The following is a 22,743-nucleotide window of genomic DNA, read 5'->3' on the forward strand; positions in this document are numbered from 1 at the left end:
ATGTGGTAGCCATACAATAAATCCAATAGGTATGCAGTATTTGAGGAAACACAATAATTGAATACACTTCATGCAGGAAATGCATGTTGCGGAGCTATTTCCTCTACGTCTTGGAGTGTATTTGGATTTTTCATCTCCCAGCAAATCTATGATGTCAACCCTGACATCTGAACCCTGAAGCTCTTAAAAAGGGGACACATCTAACTTTCCTCTGCCTTTGCTCATATTACCGCACTTCACCTCGCTGATAGCAACAGAAACATCCCTCTATATTGTTTGGCAGAATCGAATAAACCCATCAGCTGGATGTCAGGGCCCGGAGCGGTCCACTCACTGAAACACACACAGAGACACACGCATTTTTCCCCATGTGGATGGCACTATAAGGGCTTGGCAGCATATGGGTCCAAAATAAAGAAATATGTTGTCTCCTGGTTCTCCCACAGCGAAAAAAACCCACTCCCAACGTCAAGTTTGCCAAACTCCAGCTATGCTTTCTCCTAACTGCCTTTGACAGCGTCACCTGTCATGATGATATCGGCCGACTTTGTGCTAAAATGTGAAATACCCCTATGCCTATGCCTTTGTCTTGTTCTAGCATTGTCTCCACATGACTATGCGAGCACGGCTGCATCATTAGGTGACGGCTAATGATGCCATGCTGACATTTATTGACCCATCTCCCCAGGTAACCACACGCCCCCTTCTCTTCTTGTTTTGTGATGCAATTCCTCTCTGAAAGCAACGAGGCATTTACGTGCCACTAGATTGTTTTTATGAGTCATAAATCCTTTTAAGGAGCTACCATGTAGCGATAAAATATTCCCTAAATGGGCCACTTCTTGGGCGCATTTGCCTGCAGCTGTTCTTGATAGTCTGGAATTGCAATGTGTTTTACTATCAAAATATTCCACACCAAGTTGGGGAGAAAGTTTAAGTATTAAACTCATTGGAACCCAATATTTCCCATCACTTCCTCGCTTGCAGAGTGGCTTTTTAGCCTGTGCTGTGCTCTCGACCGATAAAGGCGATGCGATATTCCTATACATCGCATTTCTAATATATGCTTACGAGAGGTAAGAAAGAAGTACATTGGACTCATTTTATTTTATGTGTTTATTTTCTTTGTAGTTTTCACAGTATCTTAAGACAGAAATGTAGAAATAAATGATCAAAGCACATCTGTATGATGCTTGGCCTTAGTCGATTGGACCAGTGTAATTACACAAACACTTAAACGAACGTCAGCATCAGCGAGAATTCCCCAAAAATAACAGAAACCATCTTTGTAAAGAATGTTTTGAGGTGCCAGGTCCCATTCGCTCACATGAAAGGGTGCAGGATTTATTACCTGTACTGTTAGGTGCCTCTATTTTGTGTGCTCTGCGTTTTGGAGGAGCTGCGGAAATGCTTGATATTCGACCAGTTGTGCCACAGCATGTCCCAGAAGCGTACGTGAAACGTGCAACACCCGAAATAAGAAGGCATGTTGTTTAACTGTAGGAGGTAGATACCAGCTTAATAAACACGTAATTGTTCTGGAAAGTTCAAAGTAGAGAGAATAAAATCTGCCAGTCGGGGAGCAAGACGCTTCCCTTCTGAGACACTCCCGGGTGTCATGTAGCGCGTGGCGGAGGATGGAACAAAACCAAAATGCAAACGGAACGCAACACAGCCGCGCCTAGTGGAAAAAGGGGGTTACCAGGGGGTGAACCAGATGTTTTGGCTTCACGTGTACGGCGCATCGTCAGCCTCTAGGGGAGAACCTCGCTGACCTTTGCACTGTCCAGTGGCCCACATAAGGATTTCATTAACCCACCTGAGTGCACTTCACAGCCTCAAGTCTGGTTTGGAGGTGGACGCAGGAGTGGGCGAGGTCCCCCAACGCTTACTGCACCTTTTCATCCCAGCAGACGGTATGTGGAGCAATTGAATCTGCGGTGTGGAGACGGCACACATCAGCTTAGTTACATCTAAGCCATGCAGCAGAGGTGGATGGGACACTGGAGAGAAGGCCAGGCGGGGATACGCAGCCTCGGAGATCAGACAGAGAGCTTTACCTTCCACAGAGTTATAGGCCTGTGTAATAACCCAGCCCAGATGGGGAAAACCAAGCTCTGCATGTTGATGCACAAACGTTTGTCTCCATGAACCCACAATCCCATATTGGATTAAACAAACTGCGGCTGAGGTGGAAGAAAAATGATAGAGAACCCCTTGTTGTATTAAGAACAAGAACGGTTAGGGAAGACAGTTTCACTTTTGATTGGCGTAACAATTGAGCTGTGAAATATATTCAAAGTTATTCTATTTTGTGTTTATTTTTTGAGAACAGGAAAAACTCCTGGCAGAGAATAAATGATGAACATTTTTTGAATCCTTTTACTGATTGATTCAGCCCAGCAGTGTGAGAGGTACTAGCTCTTTTCATTATCTTTTCGAGACACCCATGTTCCTTCTGCAGCACCGGCCCCAGTCAACACTGTGTGGTGACAATCTCTCAATCTTCCTCTTTCTCCTCTTCCTCTGTTCTCTGTATCATTCACCTACCCAATACATGGGTAATTTTATGGACACGATGTTCCCTTTTGTGATGTCTAATTGTCTGCGAGAATATTAATATTACATTGGTAATCCTTTTGACACATATATTACAAATTGGGAACCATTTCTTCATAGAATGAAAAGGCAATTTACACGAGGCAAATTGGATGATGGCAAGCAGATTTGTAATGCCACGGGTTAGGCGGCGTAATGGATTTGGATGCCACCAGACTGTGAGATGAGTGTCATTAGCCTGTTGCCCTGGAGACACACAGTCATAAAAATAACTTCTCCAAGGCAAATGGCTACATTTTTATGTAATTCAATTGGAACTCTTGGTTGGCTCCGTGCTAGTCAGGAATAGCCTGACACACATTTACCTATTTAACCTGTCAGCAATTTGCAAGAGCTTAGATATTATAGCAATGTATGCCATTATGTATATTTGATTATTCATAAGTCTTTGGTTATTTATGTACACAGGACAATTTGCCCACATTGCCAGAAGCTTCTACAGCCACTCCTGTGACCACTGTTTCTCAATACGCCTGCCAGAGAAGGACGACAACCGAAAACCATAACAAGATATTCACAGTAAGAAACCGTTATCTAACTTCACTCCGGACACAACCACATGTTCGCCCACCAGAGGCTGTCGCTCTGACTTTTCAATGTAAGAAAAAAAAAGCCTCCTAATCTGTTCTGCTCTAATTGGATGGCTGACTTGCTTCACTCACCAGCGCTCTGACACAACTCTCCCCAAAATACATTAACCTGGAAATGAGCAGCATCTGCAGCTGCGGTGCGTTGGAGGTGCAACAGATGACATGCCCACGATCCCTGGCACGGGGGCTGGCACGGACACGCCCGAAGGCGCAGCGTGCTACGCCGTGATGGGCAACAAACGTGACAGTCCTCACAAGCAATGATGGATTTGTCTCTCCGCCATCTGGTGGGGCAGTGTGGGCGGGGCGGGCCTCAGAACCTCTGGTTCCCACATGGAATGGGGAAGTGGTTGATCGGCTGATTGGCTTAGGTGTTGATGAGCGTGAAAGAAAAGAGAATGGATGTTGCACTTAGATAATGAGAAAATGTAGCTGCAGATGTAGAGTGAGAAACCAGTCAGAAAATAGTAACAAAGCAGAGTGTGCATGCCAAACCAAAAAAACAATAAACCAAATGTGCAAATACGATTTGTAAGTAGTGCCGAAAATATTCCTTGATTGATAAAAATTAAACACTTTTGCTCATCAATCAATCAAGGCATTTATCGAGCCACAATCCCAAACTGTTTCCCCCTTCAACTATATGTGAGGCAATGCTGCCTTCACTGTAAATGGAATCTATTTGGCTTTTGAATTGTTAGATAGTAGATAAGAGTTTTTTTACAGACTGTACAATTAATCTAGAAAAGAATTCCTCATAAAAGAATTGTCTGCAAGTCCAACTCTTTGCTTTCTCTTTGCGTTTCATCCATTTCCACCTACAAGATATGGCGGGCCAACCTATGTGTGTGTTTGTGTTGAAGCCAGGAGAACCGCTGATGAGTTTCTAGACCAATTATGCACAGCTTACCGATGCCCTGTGAGGCATCTCTTATGACATAATGACTTTTTACCTCGCGGTGACGGTAAATATATATAATAGAAGCGCACACGTGTACCGCAATTCACCCACACATGCTCGCCTGCATGTGTTGTCCGCGTGGACAGACACATACACATGTGCACACCCACACACGTCTCACCTAGGGAGGGCTGCTGTTCCATTTCATATCCCCTGTTTCTTTCCACAGCATTAACTCCATAAGTAGCAATCCCACTCTATTTCCCTATCCCTATGATTAACTCATTATCCCCACATAGGGCCTCATCAAAGGAGACTTTCTGATTAGCAAAAAGAAAGGTTGTTCTTGAATGTGGTCTTGGCAAAGCCAGAGGTGTACTCTCCAATGACGTATACAGTATACAATACAATTACTTGAAATATTTCATTCAGTAAAAATTGTTGCCTTGCTCCCATGCCCTTTGACTGTAAACCAAGTCTCTGTTTAGATATAAGCAGCAGCAAGCCAAGGATATGGTCTACTGTATTGCAGTGCTAATGAGGAGGAAGCTATTGATCCACCGTTGCAAAGCTATCCTTTATCTGTCCTGCTGTCTGTCACAGTAATGATGTAATCCCTGTGAATACATCAAACAGCTTTTGAGGGGATTGAGATACGGTGTGCATGGGTCTGTGTTCATGTACGTGGGTGTGTGTGTTTCTGTGCATGTCTTTGTGTTGGTATGTGCTTACATGACTTTGTGATGAAATGAGAACTGATATGAACAAAAACCTTTAATCTTTTGAACATGGGCTATTTTCTTGTAGGGTTTTTGTAGAATCTGACTTATTTTTTTCAACCAGTGGAGTTCCCCTGCAGGAAACAAGATATAATCAATCAAGGCACTTCTGCATTGGCTTTGGCATTGGCATTGGTTGTGGTGTTGTTGATTCTCACTCCCAACTTGTAAATACGGACGCTTGGTCAGGTGCCTTTGTCGTTGTTATTGACATCTAACACGCGCTTGGTCGGCTCTCCCTTTTGACGCTGTTAGGACAATAAAAAGCTTGTCGGTGGGCTTACGTTTCCATGACTCGAGGGAACAGCATGGTGGGGTTTAGGGAAAGCTTGTGGATGGGCTTGCTGTTCTGTGACACGCGGGGATAACGGAGATAAAGAAAGCGGCTTCCCTGACACGGTTAAGGACACACGCAGGACATGAACCCCGCTCTACTGGGTGAAAGTCCTGTGTTCGACCCATCCACCCCCACGACCAACCTCCCTACGAGGAATTTACCCCTTACATACTAATCGCTAAACCCCATCCATATGCTGCTCTCCCCAGTACTTTCTACACACACGCCGAAGGGGTCCAAATGTCCGTATTTTACGCATTTGTAGTAAGAACGGGTTGTAGTAGGTGAGTTTTGATACTTTGAAATTTGACTGTTCTCCTAAACTGTTGTGTTAGCATTTGTATCCTCCCGTGTAAGGTGTCCTGCCCTGATTAGCAAACTGATGTCAGTAAACACCTTGTCTATATCCACAACATTGCTCCAACACACAATGGTATAGTCCAGTAAATGGCCAAGCAATAAGGTTTTGGTACATGCAATGATGTGTGACATGGCTAGCCAGTGCTTCTGTCACCTAGCAACCCAAACCATATGAGTATGTCTTCAAATGACATCCTGAGGTTTTCTGATAATATTTATTTGGCTATATTTATGTAATTTCCAAAAAGGGAGCCTCTGCAAACTTTACTCAAAATTTGGAAGCTATGAAATTCTTTTCCCAATATTTGACATGTAACCTCAAAAGCTTTGCACGTTACAGTAACATCCATGTAAAAATTTGATTTCTTTAGCTTTTGAAGCTTTTTTGCCTGTAGCAACTGAAACTGGAGGAGTTTTCAAGCTCCTTTTATGTCACCAATGCAGACTACAGAGTGAATAGACACAACCTTCAACTGGTAAAACCATTTGTTAGAAGTAGAATTATTTCTTTGATGGTAATACATGTGTATTCATCCGGAGCAAAAACAGGTCAGTCAGTCAAGTTGGAATCTCTCAGCTCAATTAACAGAAGCTCTCATGACTCATGTTTAGCATTGCTTTGTAAATGTATGTGCAAATGTGTATTTTCTTTACTGCACAGCACAATACATTTAATATTTCCCGCAGTAACAAAGCAATGCAGCTTCTCCAACAGCTAGGTCACATTTCACGGTCCGAGTTATCTTTCAAAAGTAAGAAAACCTAATTCAAAACCACACTTTTACATTTCAAATCATTCAAATGACTAAAAATGTATCTCTGGAAAATGACTCAACGTTAGTAGCTGGCAGTTTATACAATAAGTTTGAACAGGGAGGGGGCGGGCGTGGTTTAGGTGTGTGTGACGGCTGCTACTGGCATCCCCTTTGGCAAACAGGTTCCAGTGACTGCTTCTGAGATGTTTTTAACAAACCATCTGGTCTGTCAGGTTCGCAGTTGGTTGCTTGGTGAATAAGTCTCACTCAATTTGATCATTGATTATTATTAGAAAGCAAATATGTGCGTTTCTCAAAAATGTGGACCCATTTCTTACTACTGCAACCGACAATTAGGCCCACTCACAGCATACCAACCACATCTGGATTTGTTTGAGTGTTTGTAGAAGCATGCAACATTTTAAATGAAACCATTGCTCGTTTTATACAACACAATCGACCAATTCTCTCCACTTCCAAAAACAATTTATCTGACCAGCCAAACCAATTTCTTTGACAGTGAGCCAAACACCCAGGGGCTTTAAATTATGCATTTGCGCATCTATGTGAATCCATGTGTCATATCATATGCACCGCTGTGTTTTTGAGCACATTCTTGGTTTATGCTGTTTGTACATGTCAGTGTTGGATGAATTCAATAGACAGGCAGGGGAAGTGTCGGAGGAAACAACCTGCAGTGATTTCAGGATGGAGGAGGGGAGGGGAGCATCCTGGGGCCAGCAGGGTGTGCTGGTGAAGGGGGAGTAAGTGGAGGTGGTGCAGAGAAGGTGTCAGCGTCTTAGCAACAGCACCCCAGTGAGGTGTCAATCACGCACTGGCAGCAAGCGGGCCTTCATTCCACAGCCGTGCACTATTGATTTATTCATCCCTGCTCTTTATCCCTCCCCATCTCGGTCTCACACTCTTTCACTCCCATCACCTCTTCTTCCTGCTCTTTTTGTTATGTCTAACACCCACCCTCCGTCTACCCATTCTTTCTGTGCGCTCTCTCACTGTTGTTGTCTCTTGCTGTGACTGAGAATTTCACACTGTCCACACACACGCACGCACGCACACACGCACAGTCAAGACTACACCCTCTCTTTTTGTTACCTGCGTAGCCATGAGTCCTCTGCTGTCATAATTTCCCCATAAGCCCAACGTGCGCTTGACACCAATATTGACATTTGTGTCTTGGCTGATTGACGTGCCGCCATTTTTTCTGATGGCAACACACATTACACACAAATGTACACACACAAACCAACGTACACAAGCGTACATAGTTTGTCAGGCAAACACAGGGAGGGAAAGAAAAAGGGAGAAAGAAGTACAAAGAGAAATGGCTAAATATGCAGAACTTTTTTTTCCTTCAGCCAAAGGCCCCGAATGTATTGATAGCAGCAACGCTACGGATGAAGAGCTGAGTGGACAGGGAGTGGGAGCACTGAACCTTAAATGCACCAAATTGATTCCCTTCCATCCCCCAGCAGAGTTAACATTCTCAACTTAGCTAACATACAAAAAGCCATAAGGATCAGAAAAGGGTCAAGCATATAGAAAAGAATAGAATAGATGAGAATGCCTTCTATTGCCACATGTACAACAACTTGAAGCAACTCATTTCCAGTGCCAACATGCACGTAAGAGAAATGTAACAACATAGGATAAAATAAGTAGTGCAAAAGAAAAAATGTCTAATACCTTTCATATGACATCTTGTTGGATTTTATACTAAAACGCCTTCAACTTTTCTTTCAAGGCATTCCTAGAAATCAAAGTTAAAGAAACTTTAAGTTTAAAATTACATGAAGAACTCCGTCCTATGCTTATTCATTAGACATGGGATAGATAATATCCATCTCCTAGCTGTTAATCATGTTAAAACTCTTCTCAGTGGGTTGTCTGACCTCCTTTTATGGTTTCATTTTGCGCATGCAGCGAGGCGGGCTGCTGTGCGAACATAACTCGCAGGCATGTCCGTGGTATCCGGTGGTGGGGGGTAAATCGGGGTGCTATATCAACGTCCACGCGCACCAAGTCCCTCTACCAGCTTTAGGTCCTCATTAATTAGATGAGCACATATGCAGGGTGGCTTTTTCAGCCTGCAGCACTGACACCATACAGCTGCTAGGACAACATGACAGTTGACAGACTGGCTGCAAAGAGTCTGTGTGTAATGTCTTGAAATACAGGTGAGATCATTATAATTGGCTGTGGACTGTGATTTTGCAACTAGGAGCAATAATGTAATTTTGTTACTCCACTTATCAAGTATCAAGATGTGCTTTGTTGGCTCAGAGGAGTGCAATAATCATCATTCTTGGCCACTTGGTGGCAAGGGAACAAGCTGTTAGCATGGCATTATTGCTAGATTGTGTTAGCAGTGAACAGTTGCTCACTTACACATCCAGCAGACACGGAGCAACATTGGAGCATTCATTTGAAGTCATGTTTCTGGCCACTGGATCAATGTAAGTCCACTATAGAATATTCTTTTATTCGTCCAATGACATGGTGCTCTTTGGATGCTTTTCTATAGACATTTGTGGTCCCCTATACTGTATCTGAAGTCTCTTTTATATAGACCTTAGTGGTCCCCTAATACTGTATCTGAAGTATCTTTTATATAGACCATAGTGGTCCCCTAATACTGTATCTGAATTCTCTTTTAAATAGACCTTAGTGGTCCCCTAATACCGTATCTGAAGTCTCTTTTATATAGTCCTTAGTGGTCCCCTAATACTGTATCTGAAGTCTCTTTTATATAGACCTTAGTTGTCCCCTAATACTGTATCAGAAGACTCTTTTATATAGACCTTAGTGGTCCCCTAATACTGTATCTGAAGTCTCTTTTATATAGGCCTTAGTGGTCCCCTAATACTGTATCTGAAGACTCTTTTACATAGGCCTTAGTGGTCCCCTAATACTGTATCTGAAGACTCTTTTATACAGTATAGCCACTAGAGCCAGTACCACAATGAGCTTTCCCTGGGTATGCGCCTTTTCTGAGTCTGTAGCTCTTGAGGAGAGAGAGGGATGGAGGGCAAGGTGGAGGCTGGGGGTGTGGCCTTGACCAACTGCCACTTTGAAACTTGCTCGTTTGAAAAGCCATGATGTCGCTCTCTCATGGTTGGGCCAAATTCTCTGTGCGGGCAAAGCAGAGAAAGGGGAGGTAACCTTTGCCCCTTATGACCTCATAAGGAGCAAGATTCCGGATTGGCCCATCTGAGCTTTTTATTTTCTCAAAGGCAGAGCAGGATACCCAGGGCTTCACCATTTCTCGTCATTGGGGGACTATAGGCAGGCTGGGGGAACGCACGTTACTGTTAAAAAAACTCAAAGTGAAATTTCATTACATGGGACTTTTACGTCTGTTTACCAGTGGTTTAGTCTAGTCACATTGTGAGACCTTAATATCATCTGCTCTTGTGTTTCAACATAACAAACAGTTCAACAGTCGGGGAGGAGGAGCGACCAGGTCGGGCCATGATGACAACATTCGGATAGATGCGTGTTCAAAGCTTTCCTTAACCTACCTCAGGGTCAATAACAGATTTATTGATTCTATAACGGAGAATAATCATTCTTTATACTTTATACAGTGGAAGTATGATAATTTGAAACACATTATTTATGATGAAACAGTGAGAGGAAGCAAGTGCAGACGATCGCGGACCCACTGAATGCGTAAGCAGCCTAAAAATATACATTTACTGACCATTGCTCTGAATGGAAACCATCACAATCATACCATTCAAGGATAAGTCTACAGTCATTTGCACAAATTAACATTTGTACTCTTTGCCTTAAAAGTAAGCAGAAGATAATGTTTCTCAGGAAATTTACCATGAAGATTGAGCGCTAGAATTTGATGCATAAATACCTCTCTCACTCTGTTTCTCCCTCTCTCTCTCATGGACTATAATCTAAAATTACCTAAGTCATATTAACCTCCACTCCTCGCTTTCAATGCAAAGTCTACAACTGTTTTTGCAAATGATAAATGACTCATTGAATGCTTTTAAGCGCAGCACTTCATAAATGTCTATTTTTATATCAGTCGGTCCGCTATTATTTGCCACACATTTAAACATTTTAAAGTTTCCCTATTTACAGATATGCTTTACTGTCTTGTATACTGTATACTGACATATAAAAGAATGACACTAAGGAAATTTGATTCTAAAATCTAGAAACTGTGAAGATAACTAAGTGATAAATATGATGCACACTGTAAACATGAATGTAACAAAGTGATATTCATATTTAGTTACTTCCCCCCAGCAAAATAGAAGGTAAAAAAACATTAAGGTGTCCTGTCCGTGTCATATGAATGGACAGCAGTCTACACTATAAAGTTATTGGTTCCGTGAACTATAATAAGACCATAATTAAGGAGAATTATATAATTAGGATAGGTTTCTATAATTGTATAATTCTCCCAAATTATAGCCCCACAATTGCATGTTATGAATGCCAATTTGTTGAATCCTTCAGTGTTAAATAATACAAAAAATATGAATCAACTAAAATAATTTTAGATGCATTGGTGCACTATAGAAACACACATGTACAGCACTTTGTACAGTATATTGCCCTTAGTAACTTACTTCATTTAAAAACACATTTGGCAGCTTTATCTGCCTTTTCTAATTACCAACAACATAAACATCAGTCTTCAAACAGCAAAATAACAGTAACAATGATAAAAAATAATAGGCCCAACTTTAAGTAACAACAGTACTTAAATGAACAGCAATGCACATGTTGCATTTCAATGCAGGTCAATAATCGGGTAAAACCACTTCTGAGTGAACAGAAAAGGCTCCAGGATTAATAAATCCTTGCCAGGAGCCGGCTAGCTGTAAAGAATAAATCTCCATGGTAACATAGGTGCCTCTGCTTTTGTAAAACTGAGTCAAGGTGCCAGGATAACCGGGAAATCCCTGCGTAATCTCTTTATCTTTGTGTTGTGAAATTGCCCTCACATTTAAAGGCATTTGTATTTAATCTAGATAACTCAATTTTATCTGGATGAATATGTCTGTGAAATGTATCAATTGTTATCATTTCTATTGCTGATCAGTTATAATTTGAACTTCTAACAAAATCCTGAAGAGAATTAGACATTGGAAGTAGACATGAAAGGGGTGCTAATGAATGAGGCGTCATGATTATTAATACAAAAGTTCTAAACAATCAGGAATAGATGTGTTTTGAAATATAAATAGCTCTTTATAAGACATTTTAATCAAGGAGACCAAATCATTAAAATAATTAAGATCTGTGGATATGATGGAATAGTGGCATTAAAATAATATACCAGTGTAAAATTTAGGCTTTTATGGCCACAAAAATTCTGCCCCTTGAACCTCCTTAATCCCCCCTAGATGTGATTTCACTTCAAACATTTGATAAAAGTTGAGAACTTAGCTAGCTGTCTGGACTTACCCTGGAGAGATCTAAGGAGCATGTAACCATAGTCCTCAGAAATCCACCGGAGGTTAAAATTCCAACACAAAGAAAGTAGAAGGTAATTGAAATCTGGAAAGGACATACGGCAGGACAAGATCAATCCCAGAAGTGGAACATCGTGGATTACGGACTAAGTTTATTGCAGTGGTTACACTACAATTGGCGTTGCTGCATTTTCTGCAGTGTTTGTTCAGTTTACGGTCACTTTACTCGACCCGTAATGTCTGAAGTGAACGTTCTGTCATGAAACACTTTTATGAACTAAACTCAAAGATCTTAGCCTTTTCTCTATAATTTAATTTATACTCTTTATAATTTACACCAACTTGTTATTACACAGGCTTGAAATACACACAAATAAGCTTCCAGGGTAGGGGAGGGGGGTTTGTTGCCTTGTTCAAAAGCACATGGGCCCAGGAGGTAAACTGGCATCGCTCTAGCTATTAGTCCACGCTCCGTACTTTGGACAAAAAAGGGACGTGAGCCGGTGACCCTCCGGTTCTCAACCCAACTCCTTACATGCTGAGCTATGCTACCCTAACTCTGTGTTAGGAAGTCTCCTTTGACGAGATAATCCATCCACTTCACAGGTGTGGCTTATCAAGATGCTGATTAGACAGCATGATTATTGCACAGGTGTGGCTTAGGCTGGCCACAATAAAAGGCCACTCTAAAAGGTGCAGATACTGACTGGTTTTAAGACTCCCACGAGCAATATCAAAAGAGTTGCGTTTATAATTTTGGTAAGTATACGTTGTTAGTATCATTGCACATTTCTAAGTGGGTATGTGGAAATTCTGGAGCTTTCTTAGTGGGTATATACGGCGTATACAGTGAGGAAAATAAGTATTTGAACACCCTGCTATTTTGCAAGTTCTCCCCCTTAGAAATCATGGAGGGGTCTGGAATTGTCATCGTAGGTGCATGTCCACTGTGAGAGTGATCTGAAAAAAAAAATCCAGAAATCACAATGTATGATTTTTTAACTATTTATTTGTATGATACAGCTGCAAATAAGTATTTGAACACCTGAGAAAATCAATGTTAATATTTGGTACAGTAGCCTTTGTTTGCAGTTCCAGAGGTCAAATGTTTCCTGTAGTTTTTCAGGTTTGCATACACGGCAGAAGGGATTTTGGCCCACTCCTCCACACAGATCTTCTCTAACAGTCAGGTTTCTGGGCTGTCTCTGAGAAACGGAGTTTGAGCCCCCTTAAAAGATTCTTTGTTGGGTTTAGGTCTGGAGACTGGCTAGGCCACACCAGAACCTTGCAGAATCTTACAGAGCCACTCCTTGGTTATCCTGGCTGTGTGCTTTGGGTCATTGTCATGTTGGAAGACCGAGCCTCGACACATCTTCAATGCTCTAACTGAGGGAAGGAGTTTGTTCCCCAAAATCTCCAAGTCTCCATCTCTCTCACAGTGGACATGCACCTACGATGACAATTTCAGACCCTCCATGATTTCTAAGTGGGAGAACTTGCAAAATAGCAGGGTGTTCATATACTTATATTCCTCACTGTACATGCATATCATGTAGACTACACCACTGGTCTTTACCAACTCCTGAGGGAAATAACTTTAGCCTCTAAATGCTCCAGTGTGTTCACTAGCTTGTCACTTACTTTATCTTTCTGACGTTTGGTGCTGAAAAAGTAGCATACAATGTGTGTGTTTTTTTTTCTTCTGCCTGTAAACAGCTGCCTGCTGCACGTGCCCGGAAACAAGGTTGATGAGATCGGCAAGACTGAACCAAAGATGCTAAATCTCTGTAAAGAGCTGAGGGGAACCCCAGGGTTGAGTGATATTTCTAAAGGATTTCACTCTGAGCAACCCCAATACATGGTCATACAGACCATTGTTCATATCAATATATTAACAAGTGCAATATATTTAATCAAAGTGCCTGAATTTAGAAAAAAAATTGCATTTTCTTTTTACAAGAAACCATTCATGCTGTTTTGAGTAAGATACGGTTTCTGAATGTCTTCAGTCTTCGGGTGAGCTGTTCAAAATCTGCACGTAGCATGTTAGCTCGTTAACAAAGTAAAGAACACTGCTACAACACACAGTAGTTCACCACAATCTCCAAAAGTACTACTTCCTGTCCATGTTCTACAGGTCTTCCACAAGTGTCCCTCGTCTCCCAGCTAATCCTGGCTTGTACTGACCGAAGCTTGAGAAGGAGTTATCTAGCTGATGGGATCTTACCTAGCTACTGAGCATGTGTGGCTCCCAGCAAAGATAGTATAGAAGTGAGATGTTTCACTCTGTATCTAAAACAGAGACCCAAACACACAGGATGGAAACAGGATCTGCAGCAATGTGCAGTTCAACAAAAATATGGTGTTTTTAAAAATGAAACCATGTAAACCTATTCTAAAACAACCTCCTAATACAATTATGAACTTGAAAATTAGTGTAATATGGGCACTTTGAGAAGACTTAAAATAATTTAATTAGTGGTTTGAGTAGAGGTATGAGTCTAGGTATGTGTGTTATAGTTTATCTTAGTACAAACAGTGTATTGCGTCTGTCAGATTGTTTAAACATTTACATACACATACAGTATGTTTCTAAATGTGCACGTTTAATAGGGGTTGCACAGGGCTTTTACTACGGTTTTCCCAAGTTCTCAGGTTTTACACTGGCTTTCATTTTTTTCTTTCAGTAGATTCAATATAAATGTCAGTCTACATGAAATGAAAATAATCACCTTAACATAACAAAAACCTTATTAATTAAATATCCAGTCAATAGCAAAAAGGCTACAGAAAATAAAGTCCAAATTTAGTAGCAGCATACACATGGACATTAATCAAAACAGCAATTTCCTAGAGACAGTATATCTTGCAACTTTACTACACTTTACTTTTGCCAGTAAGGAAAAACCCAATTTTAAAATGTCATGAACCAAACAAAGGAAGGCTTAGAATGTCGCCACTTACTACAATGGTTATATTTACCAATAGGAACAATAACGTTAACCAAGTCAGATACAGAGGTTTTGTAGCACACTTCAAAACACGCGTGCCCCATCATGCCCTATCCAATTACAAGATTGCCTCTCCTATTTGTGTCATGGTGGGAAGAGAGCTCAGCTGTGTGTGCGTGTGTTTGTGTGTGTGTGTGTGCTTTGTACTAATTTCCCATTGCATGTGCTGTAGGTAACGGGTCAGTGCGTCTCCTGGGTGAGCTGGACTAACGTCTGCTGCTCACTGACCTGAGGCTGCATGTCTGCCCAGGACTGCTGGTGGTGAAGTGACCTCAGATTGCGGCTTGGTTAGGGGAGGGGAAAAAACAAAGGCATGATGATGTCCAAGTTTGCCCTAAGCTCTGGTCACTCCAGGCTGCATAAAGTCCAAGTCCTGGATTTAGAATTCCTCAACTTTACTCCCTGTGGAGGGTTTACATATTCATCCCATAGGCACTTCTCTGATCGTCCTTTTCTTAAACGTAACTGGTGAATGCATTCATGAAGGGCAGAGCAGCAGCATGCTAGAGTTAGCATAATATAAGATGCAGACCCAAATGTCAGGAGTGATTACCAACTTATCTCTGAGCTTCTTGCGCTATCTCAGGTTTCCTGTGTTCTTAAAGCTTGACCAAGCAATATTTGTTGAATCAAATGAATAATCCTTGTAATATAAAAAGGGTCGCTTGTAGTGTCGATCCAAATGAGAATAAAGCGTTGTCTCGTCTTGGTCGCATGGCGACAACAGGACGTTGGCAGCACCTGCAGTCCTCCCTTGGTGGTTAGAAAGTCTAGACTGCAGAAGAAAAAAAAAAAAACACAGATCCAGCCTGAAAGATGCGGTGGAAAGTGAAAGCAGCTTTGTATCGGTTAGTATTGATTTCCTAAGATGGATGACTGAGAAGCGCGAGAGAAGGGAAAGCACAGGTGTAAAGGAAAGTAAAAAAAGACAAATGGCTTAATTCCACTTTGGTGCTTCAGTTTGAGGCAGTAACGGACTGGTAATTTTGAATTTGGGGAGATGCCAGATGGGCCGTGGGCCCTCGTTGTCCATTTGGGCCAGCCAATCAGAGAGATTGTCACGGCCATGTGGCCCTTTAATTGTAAACAGCAGCCCATGTGGTTTCTCTCGGCCTCCTTTCAAGCTTCTATAATAATCTTCTTTGGCCCACTAATAGCCAAACTTCTCCAGACCCTTTACACCTATAAGTACAGTAATCTGATCAGTAGTTACACCACACACGGTTACCCTCTACAGTCGCACACCTTTACATCAGTCTGAAACTGCATGGCTTTGTGGCAAAATTAGTAATTCAGATCAGATGTTCAAAAATGTGATTGGTTGGAAATAAAACAGATCTACCTGCATTTCTTTTATTTGTTTGTTTGCAAAAGTTACAATGACGTAATGCCTTCTGGGAATTTCAAGACAGAATCGAGTAGACTGCATTAGCGTGCTAAACACTGGAAGTTGGAAGCTATAGGCTACTGTTGTAAAAGAGAGAGAAACATAAGAGAGCACTGTTGGCTGACGGTGGAAAATACTGCAAACGGTCTGATTTGTTTTTAAAATCAAGTGCTTCAGCTAGCATTAGCGCTAATACTGCTAGCAATAATGTTAGCGACACATTCGAGATACTTATATTAATTATTATACTTTATTGACTAGCATAACCTTTTAGCTTAGGTTGTATTGATTTTTTTTTTGGGGGGGATGAAGCATTTGAAGATACTCCAGGAAATGACATCACAATAAGCAGACACACCAATTCAGGCACGGAATCAAGGGGGAATGGAATAGTTTAGTTTTTTGGATTACTGACCATTTTACCAACAAAAATGAAAACCATGACCCCCCCCAAACCCCCACCCCCTTCCCCTCCTCCACCCCAAGGGCCCCCTAGTGCAACTGTACGCCCCTGCGTCAGTACACTCCAACGTTTGAAGTGGGGGGGGGGGCTGAATACAGTTTGACCTTTTGTGAGAACAGGTGGATTACTTCTTCAATTCATATAGAAATGTACATATTAGAAGTATATGTATTTATATATATATATGTATTTATATGTATTTATATATATATATATATATATACACACACATATATGTGTGTGTGTGTGTGTGTGTGTGTGTGTGTGTGTATATATATATATATGTTTAATTATGTATATGTATGTATGTATATGTGTGTATATATATGTTTAATTATGTATATGTATGTATGTATATGTGTGTGTATGTATATGAATCCTATTTGCACATTTTTCCAGTCATTGTTTATCATTCTTGTTACATAGATATGGATTCAACAGACATAATATTACACATTGCTGCACGTAATTTATATCAAGAATAAATAAGGTTTTCCAAGAAGATAAAAATGGCTGAAAGATGGCAGTTTTTTTTTTTTAATTGAAGCTAATAAAACTTGTGGCTTACAAAATAACTTTTGAAGAAGGCGTTCAGTGTGATAACACATCAAATTAGTAAGCATTAGTGAGATAGCACACAATTTGAAAACAAAAACGCAAATAAAGAATGTAATTATCACATTTGCCTCACTCAAAGAAGCACATAACTCAAAATGCTCAGGGGCTTTGCAGAGAAGCGTACCCTGAGAATTCTCACGCAGCCACACATTAGCATTTCCTGTGATGTGAAATGTGATAATTGTATCAAGTCACTTTTCCATGAAAGTTGAGATGTGCATAAATCAAGTGTACAAGTGTTTTTCTGATTGTTTTCAAGCTGGTAGCTGAATTGGAAGAACTATTATACTTAGCACTTCATTTCAGAGAATTCCACCCTTCTTGCTTCAATAAAACCCAGCCCCATTTCTCAGGAAAGTGCATATTATAAAAAAATAATGCAAGTTTCCAAATGATTACAGGCACAAAGCCCACCTGCAGCTCTTTATTTCTGACTGCACCAGCCTGCTCCGTCTCAGAGCCATTCAGACAGCGTTCGCATTTGAAATGGCTTGTCATAGCTTTCATAAGAACGTCACCTGTTTAGCTAATGAAGGGCTCCACTGATGATCCAGCTCCTATCTGGTGACATGTTTCTCTCCACTTGGTTCCACAACAGCGGCTCATCACTTTAGCTGCAGCGCAAATGTTCAGCTGCGTGTCGTCAATATCTCGAAGTGTGATGGGGAAGTGTTTTCTTTTCACTTGTAGTGAAGTGCAATAACTGATCAGGGCTTGGGGAGGACAGAGCAACTCTGTTTTCCCTGGACAATTTGGTCCAACAGCTATTATTGTGAATTGGTTGTAAAACAGTTTTAGTATGGCTGTCAATCGATTCCAATTTTTTAATCGTGATTAATCGCATGAGTGTCCTAGTTCACTCGCGATGAATCGCACATTCTTTGTATCTGTTTGAAATCATCATTGTCCTTTGTTTTCCTATATATGACTGTTTCATTTTGAATACCCCAAATAACATGATTGATTCCGCACAACGCTCTTTAGCAAGCACACATCTCTACTTTCATTAATTTCAGGGTGTCATATTTAATTTCATAGGATTTGAAAAACAAATTGAAATTGTTTTGAGAAAGTATTGGGTAAAAGTTGACATAATCCAGTCTGTGATTATCCATCAACATACAGCACATTCCTTGAATTTTTGTCGAAATAATTCCTAATTTCTGCTTTTCTAACTCTAACATTAAGTATAATTTCCTGTAAATGAGGTTTTATTGACCATAAAGTCCCAAAATAACTGTAAAACTGAAGTTAATAAGTTAGTGTTACGTAATAAGGGTTAAAAGGGATATTTTGAGTGGTATTTAAGATTCCATATACTCCAGTTCACATTAACCGTAGCAATACATGCAGATTACTTGAGTCTTAACTTGCCATAGAAAAGACCCACTTCTTATCAATTTCTGCTAAAAAGAGCTTTGTTTTTGCCATCCAGTCCCGTTCTGCCGTCTCAGAGTTTGAGTTCTCCTACACTAGAATGTATCTGTGGTGTAGCCAGACCTATCTCCACAGTGCTGTGGCCATTTGTCTTTACCCTTGTTTTTTTATATACATGCCTATTCCCTTCATACCTATTCTCTCTCTTGTTTCAAGCAACCTCTGACTACTCTGTAAAGGCAAAAGGCAGTAACTTTGTTTTTGGTTGAAAATGACTTCATGATATTTTTGGGACATTCAAGACATCCGTTATCACGTGGAAAGGTATCTTGGGTCAATGTCGCTGTTTTTTGAGAAAATAATGGGTTGTCTTAACAGTTTATCAGAATCAGAGGAATTTTTCTTTGGATCATCATTGCTCACAATGCGCTTACACATGCAAAACAAACCATAAAATAAAAAACAAACAATATATACACAAATGTATACACACTCTAAACAGAAACCATATGGAGGCAAAGTATGCAGGAGTAAATTGTGATACTGAAAAGTAATACAACAGCAGCTATTGTAAATCATCAAAAAGATTTTTCATAAACACTAGATTTTATACAGGTGTTATTACAATGATGTTGTACATGCTGATCAGTAACCAAATATTGATGATGTGGAAGTTGCCGCCTGTTGAATTGGTGTGACATCTCACTTCTCACAGACAATACAAAGAGTACAGTAACTTCAAAATAGAGGTCAACAAGTCAAGTTTGAGATCAAGATTTTTTTATGCAGATACATTTAATTACTTAAACATCTAATTGCCTGCTTTTCAACGTCCTACCTATAATTTATTTGGCTTATTTGTTTATTTGACAACTAAAAAACCTTTTCTTAGTTCCACACTCTAGCGAGTTAAGGTCTTTTGCCTTCGTAGGGTAGTACTTTTAGGGTGCTTTGTACATTATTTGTGCAGTTTTAAGATCAACTAGATCACTAAAATTTAAAGCATGTGTGTGTCATTTGGTGCTGGCTGCGAACCTTAATGTGCGGGACGGTAGGGTCCTCTCTTGTATGTGATACACTCGATCAGTGATTTGATCCATTATTCATAAAAACATATTGAATAAAGCAGCTTTAAACAAAAAACTTTAGAATAAAATAAAAAAGGAGGATTGTTGGTTGTGCTCCATCGTAGATATATCCATTCGTTCCTTGATCCGGACTGCAACCTATTTGAGCTCTCAACATGTCCTTTGTAAAGGGGGAGTCCGTGGCTGCTCCCCTGGGGGAGCCTCTTGTGAGCAAGTGGAAAATGACAGGTTCCCGTTTGGTGTTTGCGAGTCCCTAACGGCTCTGTCCGGTCACCCCGAAGAAAATCCCACATGCAGCACGTCCCACTTTAAAGTGACGGTGACAGGGACAGAGAAAGGCGTGATAAAGGAGGAAGGGGAGGGGAAGAAAAGTCCGGAGGGAGTTCCGTTCCCTGCCTGGATTCCTGTACGGGTCATTGGATCCGCATGTGATTGGACACCTGACAACATCTTTGCTTGGTCTTACTTTCTTTTTTTCTTTTTTTTCCCTGTCTTACCTTTGTTTAAATACTTAGAAAAATTGGTCATCACGCATAAGTCTGCTTTATAAAGTTCTTTACACAATGTCTTGGACATTTGTATTCTTTTCTAATCGTATTGTCTCTTTGAATCTTGCCAGAAGTATTATTAATCTTACTTTACTCTCTTGAGCTGTGTACTATTTGTGTTCCTCTTATTTCTTCATTTAATTCTAACAGCTACCATTGCACTTAACGTGAGTTGAACTGTGTATACTCATTGCTCGTGTGTTATCTTTGCTGTTTATGTGCAAACGTTTTTGGTCTGTAGACTGTTAAAACCAAATTTTCCTTTGGGATAAATACATTTGTTTGAACTAAACTGAATCTTCCATATTATCCGTCTTTCTCCCCTCACCTGGGCTTGCCTTCCTCTCCCTGGAGGATGCTTTTGAAGTGCTGGCAGAGAGCTCTGAGTTCAGCGAGATGGAGGGTCCATGCCTGGCGTTCAGGAGAGCGGCGTCTGTCCTGAAGAGTCTGCCCTGGGCGGTGCGGAGCCTGGGGGCCACTCGGGACCTGCCCTGCCTGGGGGAACACACCAAAGCAGTCATGGAGGTAAAGCAAAGCCAAGAGCGTGCATGCTGACAGCCAATCCATCTGTATAATGTTTGGAATGAAACAACAGTGTTTAATTTGCCATACTATTTAGATTTTCTGAAACCATACCCTGTGAATGTAAAGTTTTCCGAAGTAGTCTCTCACTTTTCCAAACAAGGAGAGTTTTCAACTCCATCTGTGTGTGCACACAATAAATAATGCGAAGCTTGCTGTGATGGATTACCTGTCTCTCCTCACGACTTTCAGGTCTCTTGAACTTTTTTCAGACTGTGGTGAAATGATCTGTGGCTGCCTTGAAGGGAGAAAGTCAATCTAGAGACTTTGGCAAATGCATTGGAAAATGGTAGCAGCAACGCTAAGTACATGTGATGAGATTAATGAACTACAACACCCAAAATCCCTCAATAGGATGGTTGTATAATGTAGCAGTGAACTATAACTGTTATCACCAATGGGGTAAGCGAGCGTCCACGGAGCGTAGCTCATATGGCGCCATTTCAATGCTACATAGCACTCAACCCCCGTTAGCATTCCATTGACCGCCATTCATTTGTGACAGTGAATAACTTTGCATCAGAAGCGTTTAAAGACTCTATTTGTCCATTTCTTATTTTTAAAGAAACAAAACAATGTATAAAAGGCTCCATTACCTTATACCTCACGTTATGCTCCGTAGCTTTTGCATAAATAGGCTAACGGTTGTGTCATAACCACGCGACTTGCTGTCGCACAATCGACTTTATTACCGTATTGTCAGGAGAAGCTCGTAGATTGTTTTGACTTACAACAGCTGTTTAGTTTTAATTACTAATGTTACCTAGCATTTCAGTTAGCAATAATTAGCCTGTGCCTATGTTATCTCCTAACATAGATTGGGAATGATAGAGAGATTTCTCTTGGCACAGCTACCAGAAGACTTACAACCTTCAGACACGTTCTCGTCTAGCTCAATTGGAGGATGCGCAGTAAAGCTCAGCCATCACCGGAAATTAGCTTCTAATATCTTTCACTGGTCTCCGTCCAGAGCAACGGACACAGTCGACTTTGATAACGAAAGCCGCACAGATTTGTAGCAAATTTAGCTGTTGGCGGGTGTTTAAAATTGGTTTATGTCCCCTCAAATTAAGATATTATGCGCTTGGGTGGTGTTCCCGAAGGATGGCAGTAATAGTCAGCTAGGAGTCGCAAATAAATAAATATCAGTGGAAACGGGTCAAGTGAAACTCACCTCAGAAATAATGGAGCAACACCAAATTTATGGGTTTTCTGGCTTCTCATATTTTAAGAGTAGGCAAAGAATATGAGCAGCTGACAGACAGCAAGGCCTTGATAAGAGGAGAGGTATGACACCTTTATGGATTTGAAAGTTAGCAGCCGTTAAATCATGTATAAGTCCACATATTCTGTACAAGGTTGAATAAATTTAAATTGCAGGCTAGTACAGGAGTGGTTTTTCTTTCACTTCCTGTATTGGGGTCGGATTGGGTTCTCAGTGACCACAACTGTAGGGCACCTGGAAGTAAACCGAGACCCCCGTGTCCCAGTGGTGGAATGTAACTACGTATATTTACTCAATTAGCTTACTTAAGGATACATTGAAGGTACTTGTACTTTACTTGAGTCTTTTCTTTTCTACTTCTACTCTGCTACATTTCAATGAGAAATTCTACTTTTTACATTACAGTAATTACAGCTGTAGTTCCTAGTTTTGCACACAGTAGCTAGTTTTAGTTTATAAAATACCATGTTATGAATTAATCAACCCAAAAATGTATCGGCCTAGTAGAAATGATTTGCTGACTAAACACGTACTGTAGTTAATTAACAGAACTGTTTGTGTTGTGGTTTGGGGTTTTTGTTGGGGTATTTTTCCTGTTTGGCCTTCCCTGGGTTTTTGTCCCGGCTTTGTCCCTGGTCTGG

At 40.8% G+C, this 22,743-nt stretch overlaps 1 protein-coding gene across 1 annotated transcript in view; it reads left to right on the forward strand.

Moving 5' to 3' along the window:
• Positions 1 to 22,743, forward strand: part of dntt (deoxynucleotidyltransferase, terminal) — a 105,338-nt gene that overhangs the window by 7,685 nt on the left and 74,910 nt on the right. Inside the window, exons 3-4 of the mRNA XM_034899267.1 lie at positions 3,028 to 3,138; positions 20,650 to 20,820. Coding sequence (XP_034755158.1) covers positions 3,028 to 3,138; positions 20,650 to 20,820 — 282 coding nt within the window. The remainder of the gene's footprint in view (positions 1 to 3,027; positions 3,139 to 20,649; positions 20,821 to 22,743) is intronic.

Source organism: Etheostoma cragini, chromosome 17 (assembly GCF_013103735.1).
Source record: "Etheostoma cragini isolate CJK2018 chromosome 17, CSU_Ecrag_1.0, whole genome shotgun sequence".
NCBI lineage: Eukaryota > Metazoa > Chordata > Actinopteri > Perciformes > Percidae > Etheostoma > Etheostoma cragini.